This window comes from Cetorhinus maximus, chromosome 27 (genome assembly GCF_964194155.1).
Source record: "Cetorhinus maximus chromosome 27, sCetMax3.hap1.1, whole genome shotgun sequence".
In the NCBI taxonomy this organism is placed as follows: Eukaryota; Metazoa; Chordata; class Chondrichthyes; order Lamniformes; family Cetorhinidae; genus Cetorhinus; species Cetorhinus maximus.
In genome coordinates, this window is record NC_135905.1 from 8,317,699 (window position 1) to 8,338,888 (window position 21,190).

A 21,190-nucleotide genomic window follows, 5' to 3' on the forward strand; every position below is an offset into this window, starting at 1 on the left:
GATATGATTTTGAATGCAGCTGGTTTTTAATCTCATTAACAGAGTGACTGCATTATTAAACTAACCACAATCATGCTTTGTCATAAGTTATCATTGAAGGGAGACGACGAACAATGGTTCTGTCATCTCTCAGTGCAGTTGCAGGGGGCAATTACAAAAGGTGCACCCTATATTGTAGGGGACAGAAACAAGGTGTTTTAATTGCGGTGGGTAAAGGGCACATTTTCTTCTTGCCAACATGAAGATAGGGACGCAAGATTCCTGCTCACCTTTGCCTTGACTTTCCACGCATTGCTCTTGGTCAGCTGCTTCTCACCGGCTGCAGGGATGAGGATGTCACATTCTGCTTCCAGGACGTTGCCATCATATGGCCGTGCTTTAGGGAATCCAACAATAGTTCCATTTGCCTGTATACACAAACCAATAGGATAATAAGAGCTCAAAACCATTAAACTCTGCAGTTTGAATAAGGAGTTTGGTATGCAATTTTGGCAGGATGTAGCAGGCTAAAAATGCTAACTTTTTAATAATTATAAAACCTACTCAAAAGGGGGTACACAGATGTCTTAAACTGAAAACTTCAGCTCATAAGTCATCTGAACCTCAGATTAGAAAATCACTTCCAATGTTTCCATTCTGTGGAAAAAATGGACTGAAAAATCTATTCGGTTCTGAATCAGCTTGTCTGTTGTTGATAGCAGCAGCAGCACCATGGCTGTTAGACTGCATAGCAACTAAATCTCCAGAAGTTCTCTCCTCTATTAATCTAATACACTGTACCCATAAAACTGCAATTGTTTTCAGTAAAATGAAGCAGTTTCATTTCTTGTTCAGCGCAGACTCAAAAACAAAACGTCTATCAGCTGCTGAATCCAATATGGAGCTGTCTTTAGTTGAAAATAGCCAGTTACAATTAACAAATAGGCTGCTGACAACTGGCAGTGAATTTTTTTTCTTTATTCTTTCATGGGATATGGGCATCACTGCCAAGGCCAGCATTTGCTGCCCATCACTAACTGCCCTTGAACTGAGTGGCTTGCTAGGCCATTTCAGATGGCAGTTAAGAGCCAACCACATTGCTGTGGGTCTGGAGTCACATGTAGGCAAGGCCACGTTAGGATGGCAGATTTCCTTCCCTAAAGGACATTGGTGAACCAGATGGATTTTTATAACAATAGATGATAGTTTCATGGTCACCATTACTGAGATTAGCTTTCAATTCCAGATTTATTAATTAAATTTAAATTCCATTAGCTGCCATTGTGCGATCTGAAGCAATGTTCTTGGAGCATTAGCCTGGGCTTTTGGGTTACTAGCCCAGTGACATTGTCTCTACACCACCCTCTGTCTCCCCATGAAAAAAGAGCTGTAGAAAATTACTAACCCTTCTTGACCCATGATGGAGCAAAGTTCCACGCTATACACTTGAGATTTAACATTCACATACCAGTTTGTAATCCTCTAGCTCCTTCGGGTCAATTCCATCATCATTCCAAATTGAGCCATCCAATTCACCAACGCCGATACACTTGGCTCCATAGCGGTGTAGGTACCTCATTGAGTGCATACCTACATTACCAAATCCCTGTGGGGTATAAAAGAAATACAAGAGTTGGTTAAATTATTACCAGTGTTGGCGCTTTGTGCAAAGGTCTTTGAAAGCTCTGAAAATAGATGTGCACAAGAAGCATTTTTCCTTGAAGTTCCTCCCTTCATCATTTTCTTATCACTACCCATAAAAGAATGCCTTTTGCTAGGGAATGTCCTATGGATACCGATAGCAACTCTGGTACCTCACTTTACTAAATATTCTTCTTGTGGAACACATCACTGTTGAGCCCACTCTTGCCTCATCAGATATCCACACATATGTACTTTTCAGCATAAAGTCACTAGTTAGCAGGAGCAGGAAACCTGATGGGACTTTTTTTCCTTTCACATGCTCAAGGCACTGAGGTCAACTGAAGTATTCCAAGGGCTGCCCTGGCTAATTTATTACAGGCTGGAATTTGAACCAATTAATTTGTAATCTACATGCAATAATGGTTTTATCCAGGAATGATTTTATCCAGGACAACACCAGTTTCCAAATGAATACAAGGGTCCAATAATACCCAAGGCAAAAACTATGCTGCAACAAAATAGCCATCATAAGGATTTCTAAAAATAATTTTTCATCAGAGAAAACAGCAAGTCCTAGATTTCATTCAGACTGCTAAAATATTTCAATTTGCCATATGCAACTTGAAGAGGCCTACTGTTTTATCCAACTGCAGGCATCTAGAACTCAGTGCAATAATTCATCGCCAGATTCAAAAGATGACCTTTCCACATCAGTTGGTTTTTCGCCAAAGACTTGAACAAACTGATCGATTATTGAGCATGAGGAGAATCACATGGAAGTACGCTACGTTCCAGTAAGCCAGTGCATATTGGCAAAGGCTTTGCATTCTATCCGGGTCTCATCATTTACCTAGATGTTGGGTAGGCGAAGGCTTATCCGGATCATAAAGGGATGCAGGTTTGGGAATGATTGGTGACAGCACCCAGTTAGAACACTGAATGTAAACTCTCAAAATATAGCAGAGTTAAATTAATTACACTGCTTTCAGCTTTTCTTTTTCTATCTCTATAAAGTGGAGTAAAAGGACAAAACCCATAGCTCAGGGCACTAACACTGGAAGGAACAGGGCAGAAGGCAAAGTAAAGTCAGTTCATTGTTCAGTATCCACTACAAACCTGAATAACAAAGGTTTTATCTCCAAAGCCGGGGGTCATTCCCAAAACACTCATGTAGGATGCTTCATTGACGAAGTTTTCTATCCCATGGAAGACGCCACGTCCTGTAGCAGAAATACGGCCGTGAATGCCACCCTGGCTGATGGGCTTACCAGTCACACAGGCGTGAGCATTTATATCCTACAACAAAAATAATTTACATACATGTAAAATGTATACTGTTATGACCGATGCAGTTGGTAAAGCTGAGTTTTTTAAAAATCCCAGAGGGAAACTTAAAATAATAGGTTATGACAGTTGTTTAAAGTGTTATGTTTGAGATGCAACTCTAAATTCAGGAATCAGATCACCAGTTCGAGGTTTTACATTAAACTAAATGAAACGTCTTATTAATTTACACAGGTTAAAATATATATACACATGGCTTCAAATTACTATCATAACTTATAACTAATTCCCAAATTAATCTCCATTAAGGCAACAGCAACCCATAGACTTAACCAAACACGAGGCAAGGCATTTTCATCTTACGAATTCAAAATGAGGTTCTTTTCACTTTGGTTCCTGTGGAGACAGTTGGAGGCTTACAGCTGCTGTTGATCTCACATTGCCTCTGCTCTACATACACAACACTGTTGAAGTTATACCTAGCACTGCTCATTGAATGTAAATTCTCACTGTATCACCAACCTCTGAACTAAACCTCTCTAACAATAAAACCCCTTTCATAATACCAATTTTATTAGTAATATAAACACATTGCTTGATACCTGTTAGATAGGTCAGTTTTCACCCTGCTTCTTGAATGCTCAATTCAACAAATGCAAATGTACTACCTCTCTGTTTACCCCTCAAAACTAGGACACATCAAAGCACCCAGACTAGCTGGCTTTAATCCAATTAAGACACCCACAGACCTCTATTTTAAAAGAGAAAAATATTTTCCAATAATATTATATACATTAATAGCTCCATCACAATACACACAATAAAATAATCATTTGGTGTACACTAATGCCGGCAGACAGGGGGCCAGTCCTCTTACCTGTTGCTCACTTCTAAGACTGAAACACCCACCAGCGTCAGACACCAATCTGTTTCACCGTGTCTCCAGTTATTGGAAATTTACAGTGGCTTACTGCTCATACGAGTCATAACCAAAGCAGAGAACTCAGCTGAAAGCTCGGTCAATTAAAAATAGTTGTAATGTACAGGGCAGGAATGTGCCAGGTTTGATCCTTGCTCTGTGTGGTTAGCAGAAGAGTGGTTAGGGCACTGCAATTGGCCTTAGCACCCTTAGTCTTCACTAAGTGGAGGGAACAAAAAGGTGAATGTTTCTACTCCACTGATCATGAACGTGTGCCTCCCGCTGCAAACACAGGTGCCTGAACACAGTGGGGAGCATCAGGCTCGGCTGTGGTGCCCCATAGTCAAATAGCAAGATAAGGTTGACCCATGAAGAATGGCCACCTGGCAGATGTATTGAAGGGTGCCAGCCATCAATGTAACTGTAACGAAGCAGCAAGTCTGTCTTCAGGAGGGGATGGGAACTTTTTTTCCCCTTTATCTTTTGAGAGATCTGGGCTGCGCTTGCAAGGTCAGCATTTGTTACCCATCCCTAACTACCACTGAACTGAGTACCTTGTTAGGTCATTTCAGAGAGGCAGATAAGAGTCAACCACATTGCTGTGGGTGTGGAGTCACATGTAGGCAAAGCCATGATCGGATGGCAGATTTCCCTCCCCAAAGGACATTAGTGAACCAGATGGATTTTAACAACAATCAATGATAGTTGTCATGGTCACCACAGACTAGCTTTATATTCCAGGCTTTTTTAAAATTACTAATTGAATTTAAATTCCATCAGCTGCCTTGGCGGGATTAGAGCCCATGTCCCCGGAACCTTAGCCTTGGCCTCTGGATTATTAGTCCAGTGACATTACCACTACACCACTGTCTCCCCCGGCTGAGAGTTTATAAACTGGGAGGCTATCAGAAAGAAAGACAGACTTCACAGAATTGATTTTGTGACAGACAAACAGGAAGTCTGCACTCCAATTTGCTCAGATTTGTTTCAAATCAAATCTTGGATCAGAAGTATAACCAAAATCTACCAACAAGGCAATGAAGAACACAAATCAAATTACTTTTCAAATTATGTCCCTGTTATTATCGAAAGAACTTGGTACCTGTCAGACTGAACAAAATCTACTACTTCTAAAGAGAAATTAAACAAGTTGGTTCCATATTATATCTGCTTCTCTGCCAGCCAATTACAGAGATTTTCAAAATACAAAAACAATCTATAAAAGTACTTAATACAAGAAGCTATTTAACTCACCTATAAGAACCACCCAAATCTTGTTGGAAATGCATTGGATTTTTGCCCCTGATCCACACTGGCATGCTTTAGCCCACCAACTCTGATTATAAGTCTGCCACAAGCCAGATGTTCCTGCAACTTTCCCCTTGAACTTTTATACACTCTGCAAATGCAGCACAAGCATACTTAATGCTAGAAACTGAACTGGCTTTTAGAAGACAACAGATACAAGAGAACTGGAGCAAGGAATAGATTATGGTGGTTGAAATGCTTTAGATCAGCAAGGGACAGGAGGGAATAATTCTCAGTTATGCATAGAGGAAAATACCTCAAAGCTGACAGTCCACACCCTTGCTGTCCTGAAGTCTCACCACTATATCCCAGCTGACAGGACACTCCTTCCAGTCCCCCTGCCTCCATCCAGTGCAATCATATCACAGCTAACTCCACAGTGCTGAGAGACTCCAAAAGCCTCCCTGTGAAGGTTGAGAGCAGGAAGCCTCCCATAGATCTAGACTGAGGGTAGTTAACGGGTGAACATAATTCAGTTGTAAAGTGATATGTTTGAATTTGTAATTTCATCTACTGTAATTGGCCAGCGAACTGGGTTAAATTCATGTATAACCATAGAAAAAAGCTATTCAAACAATATTTCTGTATACAATGCATTTGGCTAATGACACACTCACAAATAATCACCAAGCAACTAACTGCAGCCATTTAGAACAGTGATGTTCATAATAGGGCCCAGCAACATGTATGCTTCACCCTTCTTTCAGCTGAGTAGCTAACCAGCTTGTTGCTTCATGGCTGTGGGCAGTGACAGGGTTGGGATTCAGTCTACTCTCCATTTCTTGCATTTTAGCACTTGAGACAAAAGAATGTGGAAGGGTCCCTACACAATAGAGCTGTTGGTCCATTGCTTCCTTAGAGCTGTTCCCCACTTGGCCAATGCCCACAATTGATATGATGGAAATTGTAGGAGGAACTGTAGTGGATGTCTCTATTGCATCACAACAGGGCAGTGCATGCGAGTGTCTCAGGGTGCGGCTCAACAAATTTTCCAGAAGTGATACTACTTCACTTGCATACACAATTAGAATTCATAACACACACTGATCTGCCATCTCTTGGTAATCTGATGCAATTACAGATACAGCTCCTATCACAAACTGTACATGCTTAAAATGTTAACTGTCTTTCTCTCCACAGATGCTGTCAGGCCTGCTGAGTTTTTCCAGCAATTTTTGTTTTTGTTTCAGCCAATAGCTGGTTCGTCAAGCAGTTCCCATCACTCTTTGTTGAAGTGTAATTTAATGGAGCTTGCCGTATTGTGTAAATTGTGCAGCAACTTGTGGACAAGGAAAACAGACCTCATGAATTATGGATTGCCTACAGTTGAACAGTTTTAAAAAATTCTTTCATGGGATGTGAGCATCGTTAAGAAGTCCAGTAGTTGTTGCCCACCCCTAATTACTCGAGAAGGTGGTGGTGAGCTGTCTTACATACAAACCTACTTATTAGCAGGGTTGGCCCCTCCGGCCTACTCTGCCATTCAATAAGATCATGGCTGATCAGATTGTAACCTCCACTCCACATTCTATTAGCTTTCCTAATTGCTTGCTGTACCTGCATACTAGCCTTTTGTGATTCATGCACTAGGACACCCAGATCCCTCTGAATCTCAGAGCTCTGCAACCTCTCACCATTTAAATATGCTTCTTTTACATTCTTCCTGCCAAAATGGACAATTTCACACTTGCCCACATTGTACTGCATTTTCCAGATCTTTGCCCACTTACTTAACCCATGTCACTTTGTAGCCTCCTTTCGTCCTCAACTTACTTTCCCACCTATCTTTGTGTCTTCAGCAAATTTAGCAACCGTACCTTCAGTCCCTTCATCCAAGTTATTTATATTTTTGAACTGTTGTAGTCCACGTGGTGTAGGTAGACCCACAGTGCTGTTAGAGAAGGAGTCCCAGGATTTTGATCCAGCAATAGTGAAGGAATGGCGATATAGTTCCAAGTCAGGATGGTATGTGGCTTGGAGGGGAACTTGCAGGTGGTGGCATTCCCATACATCTACTGCCCTTGCCCTTCTAGGTGGCTGAAGTTGCGGATTTAGAAGGTGCAGTTAAAGGAGCCTTGGTGAGCTGCTGCAGTGAATCTTGTATATGATATAACACTGTTGCCAGTGTACACTGGTGGTGGAGGGAGTGAATGTTTAAGGAGGTAGATAGGGTGCCAATCTAGAGGGCTGTTTTGTCCTGGATGGTGTTGAGTATTGTGTGTTGTTGGAGCTGCACTCATCTAGGTAAGCTGAGAGTATTCCACCACACTCCTGACTTGTGCCTTGCAGATGGTGGACAGGCTTTGGGAAGTCAGGAGGTAAGTTACGCATCATAGAATTCCCAACCTTTGACCTACTCTTTTGGCCACAGTATTTACACAACTAGTCCAGTTAAGTTTTGGTCAATGGTAAGCCGCAGGATGTTGATAGTGGGGGAATTCAGCGATGGTAATGCCAAGTTTTGCCAACCCTGCTCTGGCATTAGCTTTGCAAAGATGGCAACTCATCCTCAACCTTGAGTTTCACAAAATTGCTGTACTTGCACATTAATTCCCAATTAAACAAACTGCAGAATGTTAGGGTTGGAATTCAATAGCACAACAACCTCTTTAAATGAGGGGATTTATGTTCCAACCATGTCACTCAACCTCTCCGTCCCAGAAAGGGAACAAATTAAACAATGAAGTCAAATTCTTGAAGATAGAAGACTGTTGTTGAGATTTAAAGCTTACTTTTATTTTCTTACTTTTCCTATCTCTTGCTGTACCTGTTTTGACTCTAAGTCACCATATTTCCTTCTGTGGTCCCCCTCATTCTCAATCCTCAACACTCATTGGTTAAGGAGAATGACTGTTAGTCTCTCCATTCATCAAGGTCCCAGGTGTCATGTGGCCCTTGCTGTGCCATTATCAGCTCGCACCTCCAGCAATTTGCAAGACAGACATTTTTAGGCTGGAGGATGAGGGAAAATGTATAAAAGGGCACACACCACTCGAGCAAAATGAATTCCTGTTACTTCACATATCACTGCAGAATATAAACTTACTTCCTTCCCCCCCCCACTCTACTCGCTATTAGGAAGGCATTTAGTTGCTATTAGAGGAACAAAAAAAATGTTATAATAAAATGCAGAATGCGTAATACAACACAGTCGAAAGTTCACATTTCTCATATTTGTGACAATTTTCATGGTGTGGGGTTAAGGGGAACATTTGAAAATTGAGTCACAGCTGAAATTGTAGAAGAGATGTTCAATAATGAAACCATAGCAATGAACTTAAGGTCTGAAAATCAAGTTTAATTCTTAAGCTCTCATCTCAAATATCTGATGCTCTATCACAAGCTCACAATGTCCGTGTTTTCTTAAATTAGCTTCAAGAGCTCTAAGATACCACTCTAACATCAAGAATGAGCTTGCAGACTCATTTTTTAAAAAATTACCATCGTAACTTATATTTTTAGGGAATACTGGATTTTACAAAATGAGTTTGAAATAGCTTGACTGATGACGGGAGTGATTGCAATATACCGGTGAAGCCCGACGTACGATCTTGGACGTCTTGGGTTAGATTATCTGGGCAGTGTGGTGGACTGAGAGGGGGGCCAGGGTTCCTAATCATTATGCATTGACTATGGCTGGAAGCACAATGTGTAGTTGTCACGTGAATGCAGGACTTGACATGATAATGAAGTCTCTCATGGAGAAATAGCCTACCAACACTCATGGTCAAAGGTCACATGAGTAATGGCAACTTGGGTAACAAGCACTTCCCTGAAGCAGCAGTAATCAGGAGTGTGCTCAAAAGCAGTAGTAGGTTTAATGGCAACATTTGTAGGTAGTTTCTTCTGTAGCAAAGCAAAAAAGCAGTGATTAAATTGCCGGGCACAGGCTGCAGATACAGAGGAGACAGTAAATAGATAAATTAGTGCCAGTGACAGTCAATTACACTGGAATATTAAAAAAAGGGAAGGGATTAGAGGCACTTAATAGTGAATTTAAGGATGTTATCAGTGAAGAATAAGAGCTATGAACTTGGAGTTACTGATGGTCTTTCACAGAAGTAATGAGGGCTTGAGTAGAACTGCAGGTTTAAATGAGACACAAGCTAGTTGGAACAAGACCAATATTATTATTTTTTAAAAGTAATAGACTGATACAGGAGGGATTGGTTGGACCTAAATAGGGTAAGGACAAATAGATGAACCGATGGTAGAGGATTAAATAAAGTACTATTGACCCAATATAGAGGAGAAAGATTGAATTATAATTCAAATGGAGTATGATGTGTGCCCACACTGTCAGGAAAATGATGCCAATGTCCACACATTTTGTAGACAGTCTTAGTGCTGACCATGCAGCACATTGGAGGTCTTGGATTTTCTGTACACCAAACAAGATGTTTCTTTGTGTCCAGTGCCCAGTGCCTGCCCTCCTTTGGGGATGGGGAGGCAAAACATGGCTGGTATGGAGAGCCTCTTAGGCTTTGATGAACAGACAGAGGCCATTCATTCCTTGAACCTGTTCTGCCAATCAATGATCTGTATCGTAACTCTATCCATCCACTTTGGCTCCCCAATACTCTTGGCTTACAAAAATCTCAGTCCCAGATTTAAAATTTTGATTGAGCTAGCAACATCTGCTTTCTGCAAAGTTCCACATTGTGTGCAGAGGTTTTTCTCAACTTTTCTCTGATTTTAAAGTTACGTCCCTTGTCCTAGGCTCCCGAACTAGTGGAAAGTTTCTCTTCCTACCCTATCAATTCCTTTACAAATCCTAAAAACTTGAATCAATTTGGAAGTTGAAATATGGCCAGAAATAAATGCTTAAGTAGGGCAAGAACAAAATCTGGCTTGGAAGGACAGAGTTGCCACTCGCTTGGTTTGCACCATCCTTCCTTTTGCCACTTAAATCATTCCTTTCGACCATTAGGTCTTCCCTTTTGTTTTCCCTCCCTTCACTGGTTTGTGTATTTGCTTAAATACTGGCACATCTCCAACCTTCTTTAATTTTGACTAAAGGTCATTGACCTGAAGCTTTACCTCTGGGCGGGATTTTCTGGTCACGCCAGCGACGGGTATTGTCACAGACAGGAAGCGAAAATTTGGAGAGCAGGCAAAAGTCAAGCTCGTGACAATGCCCATCGCTGGCGGGACTGGAAAATCTTGGCCTCTGTTTCTCTCCTCAGATGCTGCCTGACCTGTTCAGTAATGCCAACTTTTTTTATTTCAGGTTTCTAGTAGTAGCAGTATTTTGAGGCAGAGTTAACAACTGGGTTTTGCAACACTTTAGGTATTGAAAAAAAGAGGCCTTGTGCAGATAATATAATAATGGGCAATTACCACCCACCTAAAAGCGAATGCCCTAATGGAAGCGATGACAACATCCAAATTAGAATGATCATGATTCAAGGTTGTTTCCAGACACAAAGATTTATGAGCATCAGAAAGGAGAACTGGCATCTAGACCTACTTCTTGCAATTAAGATAACATAATGCGGAAAAAGAATTTCAGGAGATAAGTGATTGTCTGCTGATATCATTACAATCAGAGCCAGTGAGTAACAAGACAGAAATATGATTTCAGGAAGGCAAACACCATCAAGATGACAAAGTAAAAGAAATATAGTGGGGTGCATTGCTGAAAAATAGCTTGGCTAACGAAAAGCAGTGAATTTCTAAAGTTATATTATATATGCAGGGCAAGAACTTGTCAAAGAAAGATAATCTAGACAAATCCTACAGGATAAAGGAGCCGGGAGGGGGGGACTGCTACTGTGTGAAAAAATATATGTATATAAATATATTTTAAAATAAAAAACAAAGAGATAGGAAAGGGGTTACTAGAGAGCAAAATGTATTAAACAATAAAACACACCCAACAGTAGAAGGCTGGTTCAGGTAGAAGTCGCAACTAAAGTATAAATATGATTGGATATTTGAGAGAGGTAATTTACTCAATCACACTGAAGGCAGCCATTCAGCCCATTGTGTAAGCCCTCTGAAATAGCCATCACCAAAGTCCTGTTCCTGTCCATTTCCAAATACTTAATACATTTTAAACTGAAATTTGATATGAATTTTGCTTCCACTTCTTGTTCTGTCTGGGGACTCGGCATCCTAACAATTCTCCCCACACATTAAAAAAATCTCTCCTTCTCCCTCTTTGTTCTTTGATAATAATCAAAAATTTATATGAACTTATTTATTGATTCATAGAAATCTATTAATCTCAACAAAAATTTAGCAAATTTGAGATTGTTCAGATCGCCTCTTTACTTCCTCAGTTTTAGAGGGAGCCCAGTTTGTAAATCTTCAAAATCTCTTCTGTGACCTGGCCTTGACATCTTTCCTAAAACAAGGCATTGAAAATTGGATGCAATATTTGACTGTGGGCTAACCAGGGATTTTGTTTGAATTAAAAAAATTAAACCCATTTAAACTCAGGATCACAGGCCTTATTCCTTTGGTAGCCTTCCTTCTCAGGAGATGATGGTTTGTCCCTTGGTGGTCAACTCTGTTAAACAAGCATTGCCTGGTGTGGCTCAAGAGTCCTATGCTGACATGGCAGTCTCTATTGCATTTGCAACAGATGAGGACAGTGGGTTGAGAAGGTGCAGAATTCACTGGCCTCTGCTTGCTCACAGGCTGAATAAGAGATTTTTTCCTGCCAGAAAGGCTGTAGATTGGGGTGTACTGTCACAAACACAGTAGCCGACATGCACATTAATACACATAAGGTTCATTGACAAGCAGATGATTTGCTCCTCCTTGTGTTCCTATCTTCAGATTACTATGCGCTGAAGTTGAAAACTGACTCCTATATCAAAGGGTACTGAAGAGAGGAAATTTATGGAGGCGCTGGCTACAGCAATAAAGAAACAGTGGAGAGGTTCTGCAAAACTGAAGTACAGTATCAACATGTAAAATGGTGAACAAATCTGGCTCAACAATAGGCACATTAGTCAAATGCCAATAGCAAAGTTCCTCAAATGGAAGGAGGCTTGCACCCCACTTCAGAGGTGTAAACCGAGGTACAACAAGTACAAATGTAGAAGTGGCTTTGAAATGGAATGTTCTGTTCAATCTGCATGGCAAAAAAGGGTGTGGTACACTGCTTGCTGCAGACCAATCAACACTGGCTTCAGTTTCATCAGAGCAATCTTAAGCCCTTTGTTACAATTACCTTGAATTCATCTAATCAAGTATTGTGGAAATGAAAAGTTTTGTGAAACGTTTGTTACAATTGAGATACTTTTATCTAACAGCCTGAAACTATTAACGTTCCACTGATACATTCCCCCATTTTTCTCCTCCTATTGCTCTATTGCTCACCTTATGCGCTACAATTTCCTGGTTGGATTTGAATCTCACTTCTGTATCTGGAAGTCAGAATTAGCCTTTTGTAAAATCCATCTCCACTTTCATTAAATAACCTTGCCTTGTACAAATAAAGATTTTCTCAAATGTAATCTAACTGAATTGATTCAGAAGTGATGTATGCATTAAACCTCTTCCCTTGCCATTCAATTTCATTCATGCACTCACCTGGTGTCCCATTGTAGTGGCATATGTATCGGCAATCCATGACATCTCTCTCTCACCTGTACTCATGTCAGGGGCTGGCACGTCAATACCAGGTCCTGGGAGGAAAAGGGAAAATTTTAATCTCAAAAATGTTTGCTCTTTGACATAATTACACTGGAACATGTTAAGAATATAAATCATAGCAGATACCATACAAATTTATTCCAGTCCTATGTCTTCACTCCACACCCTAGCACCCAGCCCACTCCCAGCCTCGTTGACAGACGCATGCTCCTGGCATTACCTGTGCCTGAAGGAAGCCATGTGTGATTAAAGTTTCCACTTTGAGTATTATTAATTTATCTCCCCTCTTCATGCAACAACCACTCCAGCCTTAGGCCAGCTCGCTGAACAGACAAACCTATACTCTTTAGACACGTGGGAGAGAAGCCAAGTAAACATGGAAAATTGCAACATTCTCAGGGCACGATAATCAGATAAATTTCAGTTCTTGAATCATGCTCATCTGACAGTGTTGAAAATGGCCAATGTTTGCTTCTCAGAGGAACTTTGCAGCTAGCGAAGTGAAACCTTCATCCAGGCAGTCTGGGCTGGATTCAACATACATCACGAGAAATAAGGATATTGTTCTAACTCTCTGCGCTATCTAAATCTCAAAATAGTCAACAGTCTGTTGAACAAATTTGAAAGGTTGCACAATTAAATAAATCTTTTCCAAAAACAGAATGGAAATGCAAGCTCCAGTTAATCAAGCAGACCCCTTGTAACCATACAATGATAAAACCTGACTTCCAATTACTTTTTGCATTCACTTATTTTGACACTGTTGATGGGGTGCCACTGTAAACTTCAGATGCCACAGAGCTGAATATAATTAGTTCTGCTCCATACTCAATCCTCTATCTAATCTATGTTGTATTAGATAAAGGAACAAAGCAGGAGAGTCAATGCCTGGATGTGTCTTGGCAGCCAGCAGTGTTGATGTGCCAACACGTGTACTTACCTCCTTGATGTTAGGCCAGAAAGAGGCAGGAATGGACATAATTATTGAAAAACAAGTAACTCCTTACACTGGCAGCACTTATAATCTCAACTATAACTAAGGTGTACAAAGCAGTGAAAACTAGTGGTATGCCAGAGGATTGGGAATTAATTTTGTTTTAAGGAACCAGCAGCAGATGACTAAAAAGCTAATAGAGGGAGAAAATTGATTATGAAAGTAAATTGACAAGAAATATAAAAACAAACAGCAAGAGGTATATAAAAAGAAAGGGGAACTAAAGTGAGCGTGGGACACTTAGAGGATGCGACTGGAGAATTGATAAAGGGGAACAGGGAAATGCAGATAATTTAAACCAATATTTTGCATCAGTCTTCACGGTGGAGGACACTATAAACATCCCAAAGATATCAGATAAGCAAGGAGCTAATGGGAGGAAAGATCATGTAACAGTCTCTATCACGAGGGACAAAGTATTTGACAAACTAATGGGACTAAAGGCAGACAAGTCACCAGGACCTTATGGCCTGCATCCAAGGGTTTTAAAGGAAGTGGTTGCAGAGATAGCGGAGACGTTGGTCAAAATATTCCAGAACTCACTGGATTCCGGGAAAGTCCCAGCGAATTGGAAAACCGCTAATGTGATGCCGCTGTTCAAGAAGGGAGGGAGCCAAAAAGCAGGAAACTATAGGCCAGTCAGCCTAACATCAGTCATTGGGAAAATGCTAGAGTCTGTTATTAAGGAAGAAATAGCAAGACATTCAGAAAAGCTTAACGTAATCAAACAGAATCAACATGGTTTTGTGAAAGGGAAATCATGTTTGACACATCTGCTAGAGATCTTTGAGGATATAACAAGCAGAGTTGAGAAAGGGGAACCAGTAGATGTCGTGTATTTGGATTTCCAGAAGGCATTCAATAACGTGCCACATAAAAGGTTATTGCACAAGATAGGAGCCCATGGTATTGGGGTTAATGTAATAGCATGCATTGACACAGAAGAGAGTTGGGATTAATGGGTCTTTTTCAGGTTGGAAAGACATAACTAGCGGAGTGCCACAAGGATCAGTCCCAGGGTCTCAATTATTTACTACCGATATTAACGACTTGGAGGAGGGGGCAGAGTGTAATGTCAGAGTGTAGTGCCAACGATACAAAAATAGGTGGGAGGGCATGTTGTGATGAGGACATAAGGAATCTGCAAGGCGATATACATTGGTTGAGTGAGTGGGCAAAAACTTGGCAGATGGAGTTTAATACAGGAAAGTGTGAGGTCATGTACTTTGGTAGGAAGAATTAAAAGGCATTATTTAAATTGAGACACACTCCAAAAAAGTGCAGCGTAGAGGGGTCTGGGTGTTCTTGTGCATGAAACACAAAAAGTTAGAATGCAGGTGCAGCAAGTAATTAAGGCAGCAAATGGAATTTTGGCCTGTATTGCTAGGGGGTTGGAATTTAAAAATAGGGAAGTCTTGTTACAACTGTACAGGGTGTTGGTGAGGCCGCACCTGGAGTACTGTGTACAGTTTTGGTCCCCATATTTAAGAAAGGGTATACTGGCATTAGAGGCAGTTCAAAAGAGATTCACTAGGCTGATTCCTGGGATGAATGGGTTGACTTATCAAGAATAGCTAAACAGGTTAGGTCTTTATTCGTTGGGAGTTTAGAAGAATGAGGGGTGATCTTATTGAGGCGTACAAGATTGAGGGGGCTTGACAGGGTAGATGTTGAGAAGGTGTTTCCACTAGTGGGAGAATCTTGAACGAGGTGGCAAAGTTACAGAACAAGAGGACATTCATTTAAAACTGAAGTGTTAAGGAATTTCTTCTCAGAGGGTAGTGAATGTCTGGAATTCTCTACCCCAGAGTGTTGCAGAGGCTAGATCACCGAAAGTATTTAAAGAGGTAGATAGGTTTTTGAAATATCGGGGAGTTGAGGGCTATGAGGAGCTGAGCCCGAGGCAGATCAGCCATGTTCTTCATTAATGGTGAGGCAGGCTTGAGGGGCCAAATGACCTACTTCTGCTCCTATTTCTTATGTTACGCTCTTATGAATCTGCAAGTAATTAAATTAGATGTACATATACAGTTACACACAGGTGAAGTCTACACAGTGAAAGTAAAAGGGGTTTTTTTTACAATTGTTTTTGTGATTGCATCAAGGCAGCATTTATTGTCAATCTTCTAGTTGCCTTAGGGCATCATGTGTCAATCATTTGGTCTGGACCAGAGTCACCTGTAGGCCAGACTGGGTACATTGTTATCCATTGTTTTATCTCCACCTTTTAGACTATTTCGATCCCTTCCTCCTACCCCACCAGGGCCATCTGTCATTTGCTCACCCTGCTTTCTACCCTTAAATGTCACCATTAGCACATCCTTTAGCTAATGTCACCACCGTCAACACCCCTTTGTCCTTTTGTCTATGACATCTTTGGCAATCTCTTCTTTGCCTCCACCTATCACTGGCCCTCTATCCAGCTCTACCTGTCCCACACCCCTCAAACAGCTTATATTTCACCTCATTTCTATTTTTCTTTAGTTCTGATGAAGAATCATACGGACTCGAAATGTTAACTGTCCTCCTCTCCGCAGATGCTGTCAGACCTGTTGAGTTTTTCCAGCTATTTTTGTTTTTGTTACAGAGTTTCAACAGTTCTGCATAAATATTACTGCAATCTTCAGGGCTTTGGGTCACTTCTATTATAACTTTTAGAATTTAACTCAGAATTTAGAATTGTTAGCACTGTTCCAAATTGGAAAACATACAAGGTCAAGCAGGGTACGATTAGGCACCATTCTCTCTGTGGTCAAGTCGCTTCCAGAGAATTGTGTCTGAAGACTGCCCTCAGGCAAATAAGGTTAAGGGATAGGTCAATTGAGATGCAGACATTTAAGGGGATATTTCAGAATGCACAGAATAGATATGTTCCAACGAGAAAGAAAAATTCCAAGGGGAGGACCCACCATCTATGGTTAACCATAAAAGTTAAAGATAGTGTTAAACTTAAATAAAAATAATATAATTATGCAAAGATGGGCAGCAGGTCAGAAGATTTGACAGTATATAAAAAACAGCAAAGATTGACTAAAAGATTAATAAGGAGGGAAAAATTAGAGTACAAGAGAAAGCTAGCTAGAGATATAAAGACAAATAGTAAGAGTTTCTATATTTAAAAGGAAGAGTTAACAAACTGAGCATTGGTTCTATAGAAAGAGAGTCTAGGGAATTAATAATGGAAAATCAGATTGCAGGTGAATTGAACAGGTACTTTGCATTGATCTTCACTATAGACAATACAAGTAACATCCCAGAAATACTATAGCTTTATATTAGGAAATGGAAGGGAGGGAGGAACTCAAGAAAATTATCACCAGGGAAGTGATACTGAGCAAACTGTTCGAACTGCTGGCTGACAAGTCCCCAGGTTCTGATGGACTTCATCCTGTGGTCTTAAAAGAAGTGGCTAGTGAGATATTGATATGTTGGTTTTAATTTTCCAAAATTCCCTAGATTCAGGGAAGGCTGCATTAGATTGGAAAATAGCAAATGTAACTCCTTTATTCAAAAAGGGAGACAGAAAGCAGGAATCTACAGGCCAAATGGCTTAACATCTGTCATAGGGAAAACATTAGAAGCTAGTATTAAAAAGATGTTATCACAGGGCACTTCGAAAAATTCAAGGTAATCAGGCAGAGCCAACATGGGTTTGAGAGGAAAATCATGTTTAACCAATTTATTGGATTCTTTGAAGTAGCAACATGTGCTGTGAATAAAGGGGAACCGGTGGGTGTGAAGACATTTGATAAGGTGCCACATCAAAGCTTATTGCATAAAATAAAAGCTCAAGGCATAAGGGGTAACATATTGGCATTGATACAAGATTGGCTAGCAAACAGGAAACAGAGGGTAGCCATAAGTGGGTCTTTTTCTGGTTGGCGGGATACAACGGCTGGTGTGCCACAGGGATAAGTACTAGGACCTCAACTTTTTACAATTTATATAAATGACTTGGATGAAGGGATTGGAGGTGTGGTTGCTAAATTTGCTGATGATACAAAGGTAGGAAAGTACGTTGTGAAGAGGATATAAGGAGACTGCAAAGGGATACAGATAGATTAAGTGAATGGGCAAAAATCTGGCAAATGGGGTATAATGTGGGCAAATATGAAACTGTCCATTTGTCAGGAAGAATAAAAAAGCAGCATATTATCTAAATGGAGAGAGGTTGCAGAGCTGGGTGCCCTAGTGCATGAATCACAAAAGGTTAGTATGCTGGTACAGTAAGTAATTGGGAAAGCTAATAGAATATTAGCTTTTAGGGTTTAAACTAGATTGGCAGGGGGATGGGAACCTGAGCGGGGAGACACAAGAGAGGGAAACAAAGATAGGAATGAAAGACAGAAAAGTAGAAGGCAAAAGTGGAAAGCAGAGGAAACAAGGGCTAGCAGCAAATAGGGCCACAGTACAAAAAAATTAAAAAGACAAGTCTAAAGACACTGGATCTGAATGCATGGAGCATTCGCAATAAGGTAGATGAATTAACAGCACAAATAGATGTAAATGGATACAATATGATCGTGATTACGGAGACATGGCTGCAGGGTGATCAAGACTGGGAACTGAATATCCAAAGGTACTCAATATTTAGGACGGACAGGCAAAAAGGAAAAGGAAGTGGTGTGGCGTTGTTAGTTAAGGATGAAATCAACGCAATAGTGAGAGGGGATATTGGCTCAGAAAATCTATACGTAGAATTGGTCTGGGTGGAGCTAAGAAGCAACAAGAGGCAGAAAACATTAATGGGAGTTGTCTATAGGTCTCCAAACAGTAGTGATAAGGTAGGGGTCTGCATTAAACAGGAAATTAGATATGTACGTAACAAGGATGCCACAGTAATCATGGGTAACTTTAATCCACATATAAACTGGGCAAGCCAAATTAGCAATAATACTGTGGCGGATGAATTCCTGGAGTGTGTACACAAAATGTTTTTTTAGAGCAGTATGTCGAGGAACTGACTAGGAACAGGCTATCCTAGATTTAGTATTGTGCAATGATAAGGGGTTAATTAATAATCTTGTTGTGCTGGGTCTTTTAGAGAACAGTGACCATAACATGACCAACGAATTCTTCAGTAGGACGGAAAGTGAAGTAGTCCGACCTGAAACTAGGGTTCTAAATCTTAAAGGAAACTACGAAAGTATGAGGCGTGAGTTGGCTAAGATAAATTGGGGAACTTCATTAAAAGGCATGATAGTGGATAGGCAATGGCTAATATTTAAGGAGCAAATGCATGCATTGCAACAATTATACATTCCTTTCTGGCACAAAAACACAACAGGAAAAGCGGCCCAATCATGGCTAATAAAAGAAATTAAGGATAGTATCAGATCCAAAGAAGAGTCATATAACGTTGTTAGAAAAAGTAGCAAGCCTGAGGATTGGGAGCAGTTTAGAATTCAGCAAGGGGGGACCAAGAGATTGATTAAGAGGGGAAAAATAAAGAATGAGTGTAAACTTGCAAGGAACAGAAAAGCAGACTGTAAAAGCTTCTATAAGTACGTAAAAAGAAAAAAAAGAGTAGCGAAGACAAATGTAGGTCCCTTACAGTCAGAAACGGGAGAATTTATAATAAAGAACAAGGAAATGGCAGAGTAATTAAACAACTACTTTAGCTATCTTCATGGAGGATTTCACAAATAACTTCCCAGAAATACTAGGGAACCAAGGAGAAATTGAAGGAAATTAGTATTACTAAAACAATAGTGCTGGAGAAATGAATGGGATTCAAAGCCGATAAATCCCCAGGGCCCGACAAACTACATCTCAGGGTACTAAAGGAAGTGGCCATGGAAATAGTGAATGTGTTGGTTTTCATCTTCCAAAATTCTGTAGATTCTGGAACAGTCCAAGTAGATTGGAAAGTAGCAAATGTAACCCCACTATTTAAAATAATGAGGGAGAAAACAGCAAATTACAGACTGGCTAGCCTGACATCAGTAGTAGGGAAAATGCTAGAGTCTATTATAAAGGATGTGATAACAAGACACTTAGAAAATAGCAATGGGATTAGACAAAGTTAACATGGATTTATGAAGGGGAAATCATGTTTGACAAACCTACTGGAGTTTTTTTTGAGGATGTAACTAGCAGAATAGATAAGGGAGAACCAGCAGATGTGGTGTATTTGGATTTTCAGAAAGCTTTTGATAAATTCCCACATAATAGGTTAGTGTGCAATATTAAAACACATAGGATTAGGGGCAATATACTGGCACTGATTGAGAATTGGTTAATAGACTGGAAACAGAGTAGGAATAAACATCTTTTTCGGAGTGGCAGGCGGTGACAAGTGGGGTGCTGCAGGAATCAGTGCTTGGGCCCCAGCTATTCACAATATATATATCAATGATTTGGATTAGGGAACCAAATGTAATATTTTCAAGTTTGCTGACGACATAAAACTTGGTGGGAATGTGAGTGGCGAGGAGGATGTTAAAAGGCTTCAAGGCAATTAAGACAGGTTGAGAGTGGGCAAATACATGGCAGATGCAGTATAACTTGGATATTCCTACTTCAGTAAGAAAAACAGAATGGCAGAGTATTATTTAAATGGTACTAGATTGGGAAATGTTGATGTACAAAAGGACCTGGGTGCCTTTGTACACCAATCACTGAAAGCAAGTATGCAGGTGCAACAAGCAGTTAAGGCAGCAAATGGTTCATTACGAGAGAACTTGAGTACAGGAGCAAGAATGTCTTACTACAGCTGTACAGGGCCTTGGTGAGACCACACCTGGAATAGTGTGCGCAGTTTTGGTCTCCTTACCTGAGAAAGGTATATACTTGCCATAGAGGGAGTGCAGCGAAGGTTCACCAGGCTGATTCCTGGGATGGCAGGATTGTTATAAGAGGAGAGATAGGGCCGACTAGGCCTATATTCACTGGAGTTTAGAAGAACGAGAGGGGATCTCATTGAAGTGTATAAAATTCTGACAGGGCTGGACAGACTGGATGCAGGGATGATGTTTCCTCTGGCTAGGGGTCAGTCTCAAGATACAGGGTAGACCATTTAGGACCAAGATGAGGAGAAGCTTCTTCGCTTAGAGGGTGGTGAACCTGTGGAATTCTCTACCACAGAAGGCTGTGGAGGAAAAGTCACTGAATATATTTAAGAAGGAAATAGGTTTCTAGACTCTAAAGGCATCAAGGGATATCGGGAGAGTGTGGGAGTACGGCGCTTGAGACAGAGAATCAGCTATGATCATATCGAATGGCAGAGCAGGTTTGAAGGGCCGAATGACCTATTCCTGCTCCTATTTTCTGGTTTTCATATCATTTATTGCCAGGGGAATTGAATACAGAAGTAGGGAGGTTATGCTTCAGCTATACAGGGCATTCATGAGACCACATCTTGAGTACTGCATACAGAATTGGTCTCCTTATTTAAGGAAGATGTAAATGCGTTGGAAGCAGTTCAGACAAGGTTTACTAGGCTAATACCTGGA

At 40.6% G+C, this 21,190-nt stretch overlaps 1 protein-coding gene across 1 annotated transcript in view; it reads right to left on the reverse strand.

Annotated features, from left to right (window-relative positions):
- LOC144668528 (glutamate dehydrogenase, mitochondrial) overlaps positions 1-21,190 on the reverse strand; it is a 96,169-nt gene that overhangs the window by 34,871 nt on the left and 40,108 nt on the right. The window contains exons 5-8 of the mRNA XM_078530650.1: positions 12,680-12,774; positions 2,740-2,919; positions 1,448-1,585; positions 270-407 (exon numbers count right to left, since the gene is read on the reverse strand). Of these exons, the coding sequence (XP_078386776.1) occupies positions 270-407; positions 1,448-1,585; positions 2,740-2,919; positions 12,680-12,774 (551 nt within the window). The remainder of the gene's footprint in view (positions 1-269; positions 408-1,447; positions 1,586-2,739; positions 2,920-12,679; positions 12,775-21,190) is intronic.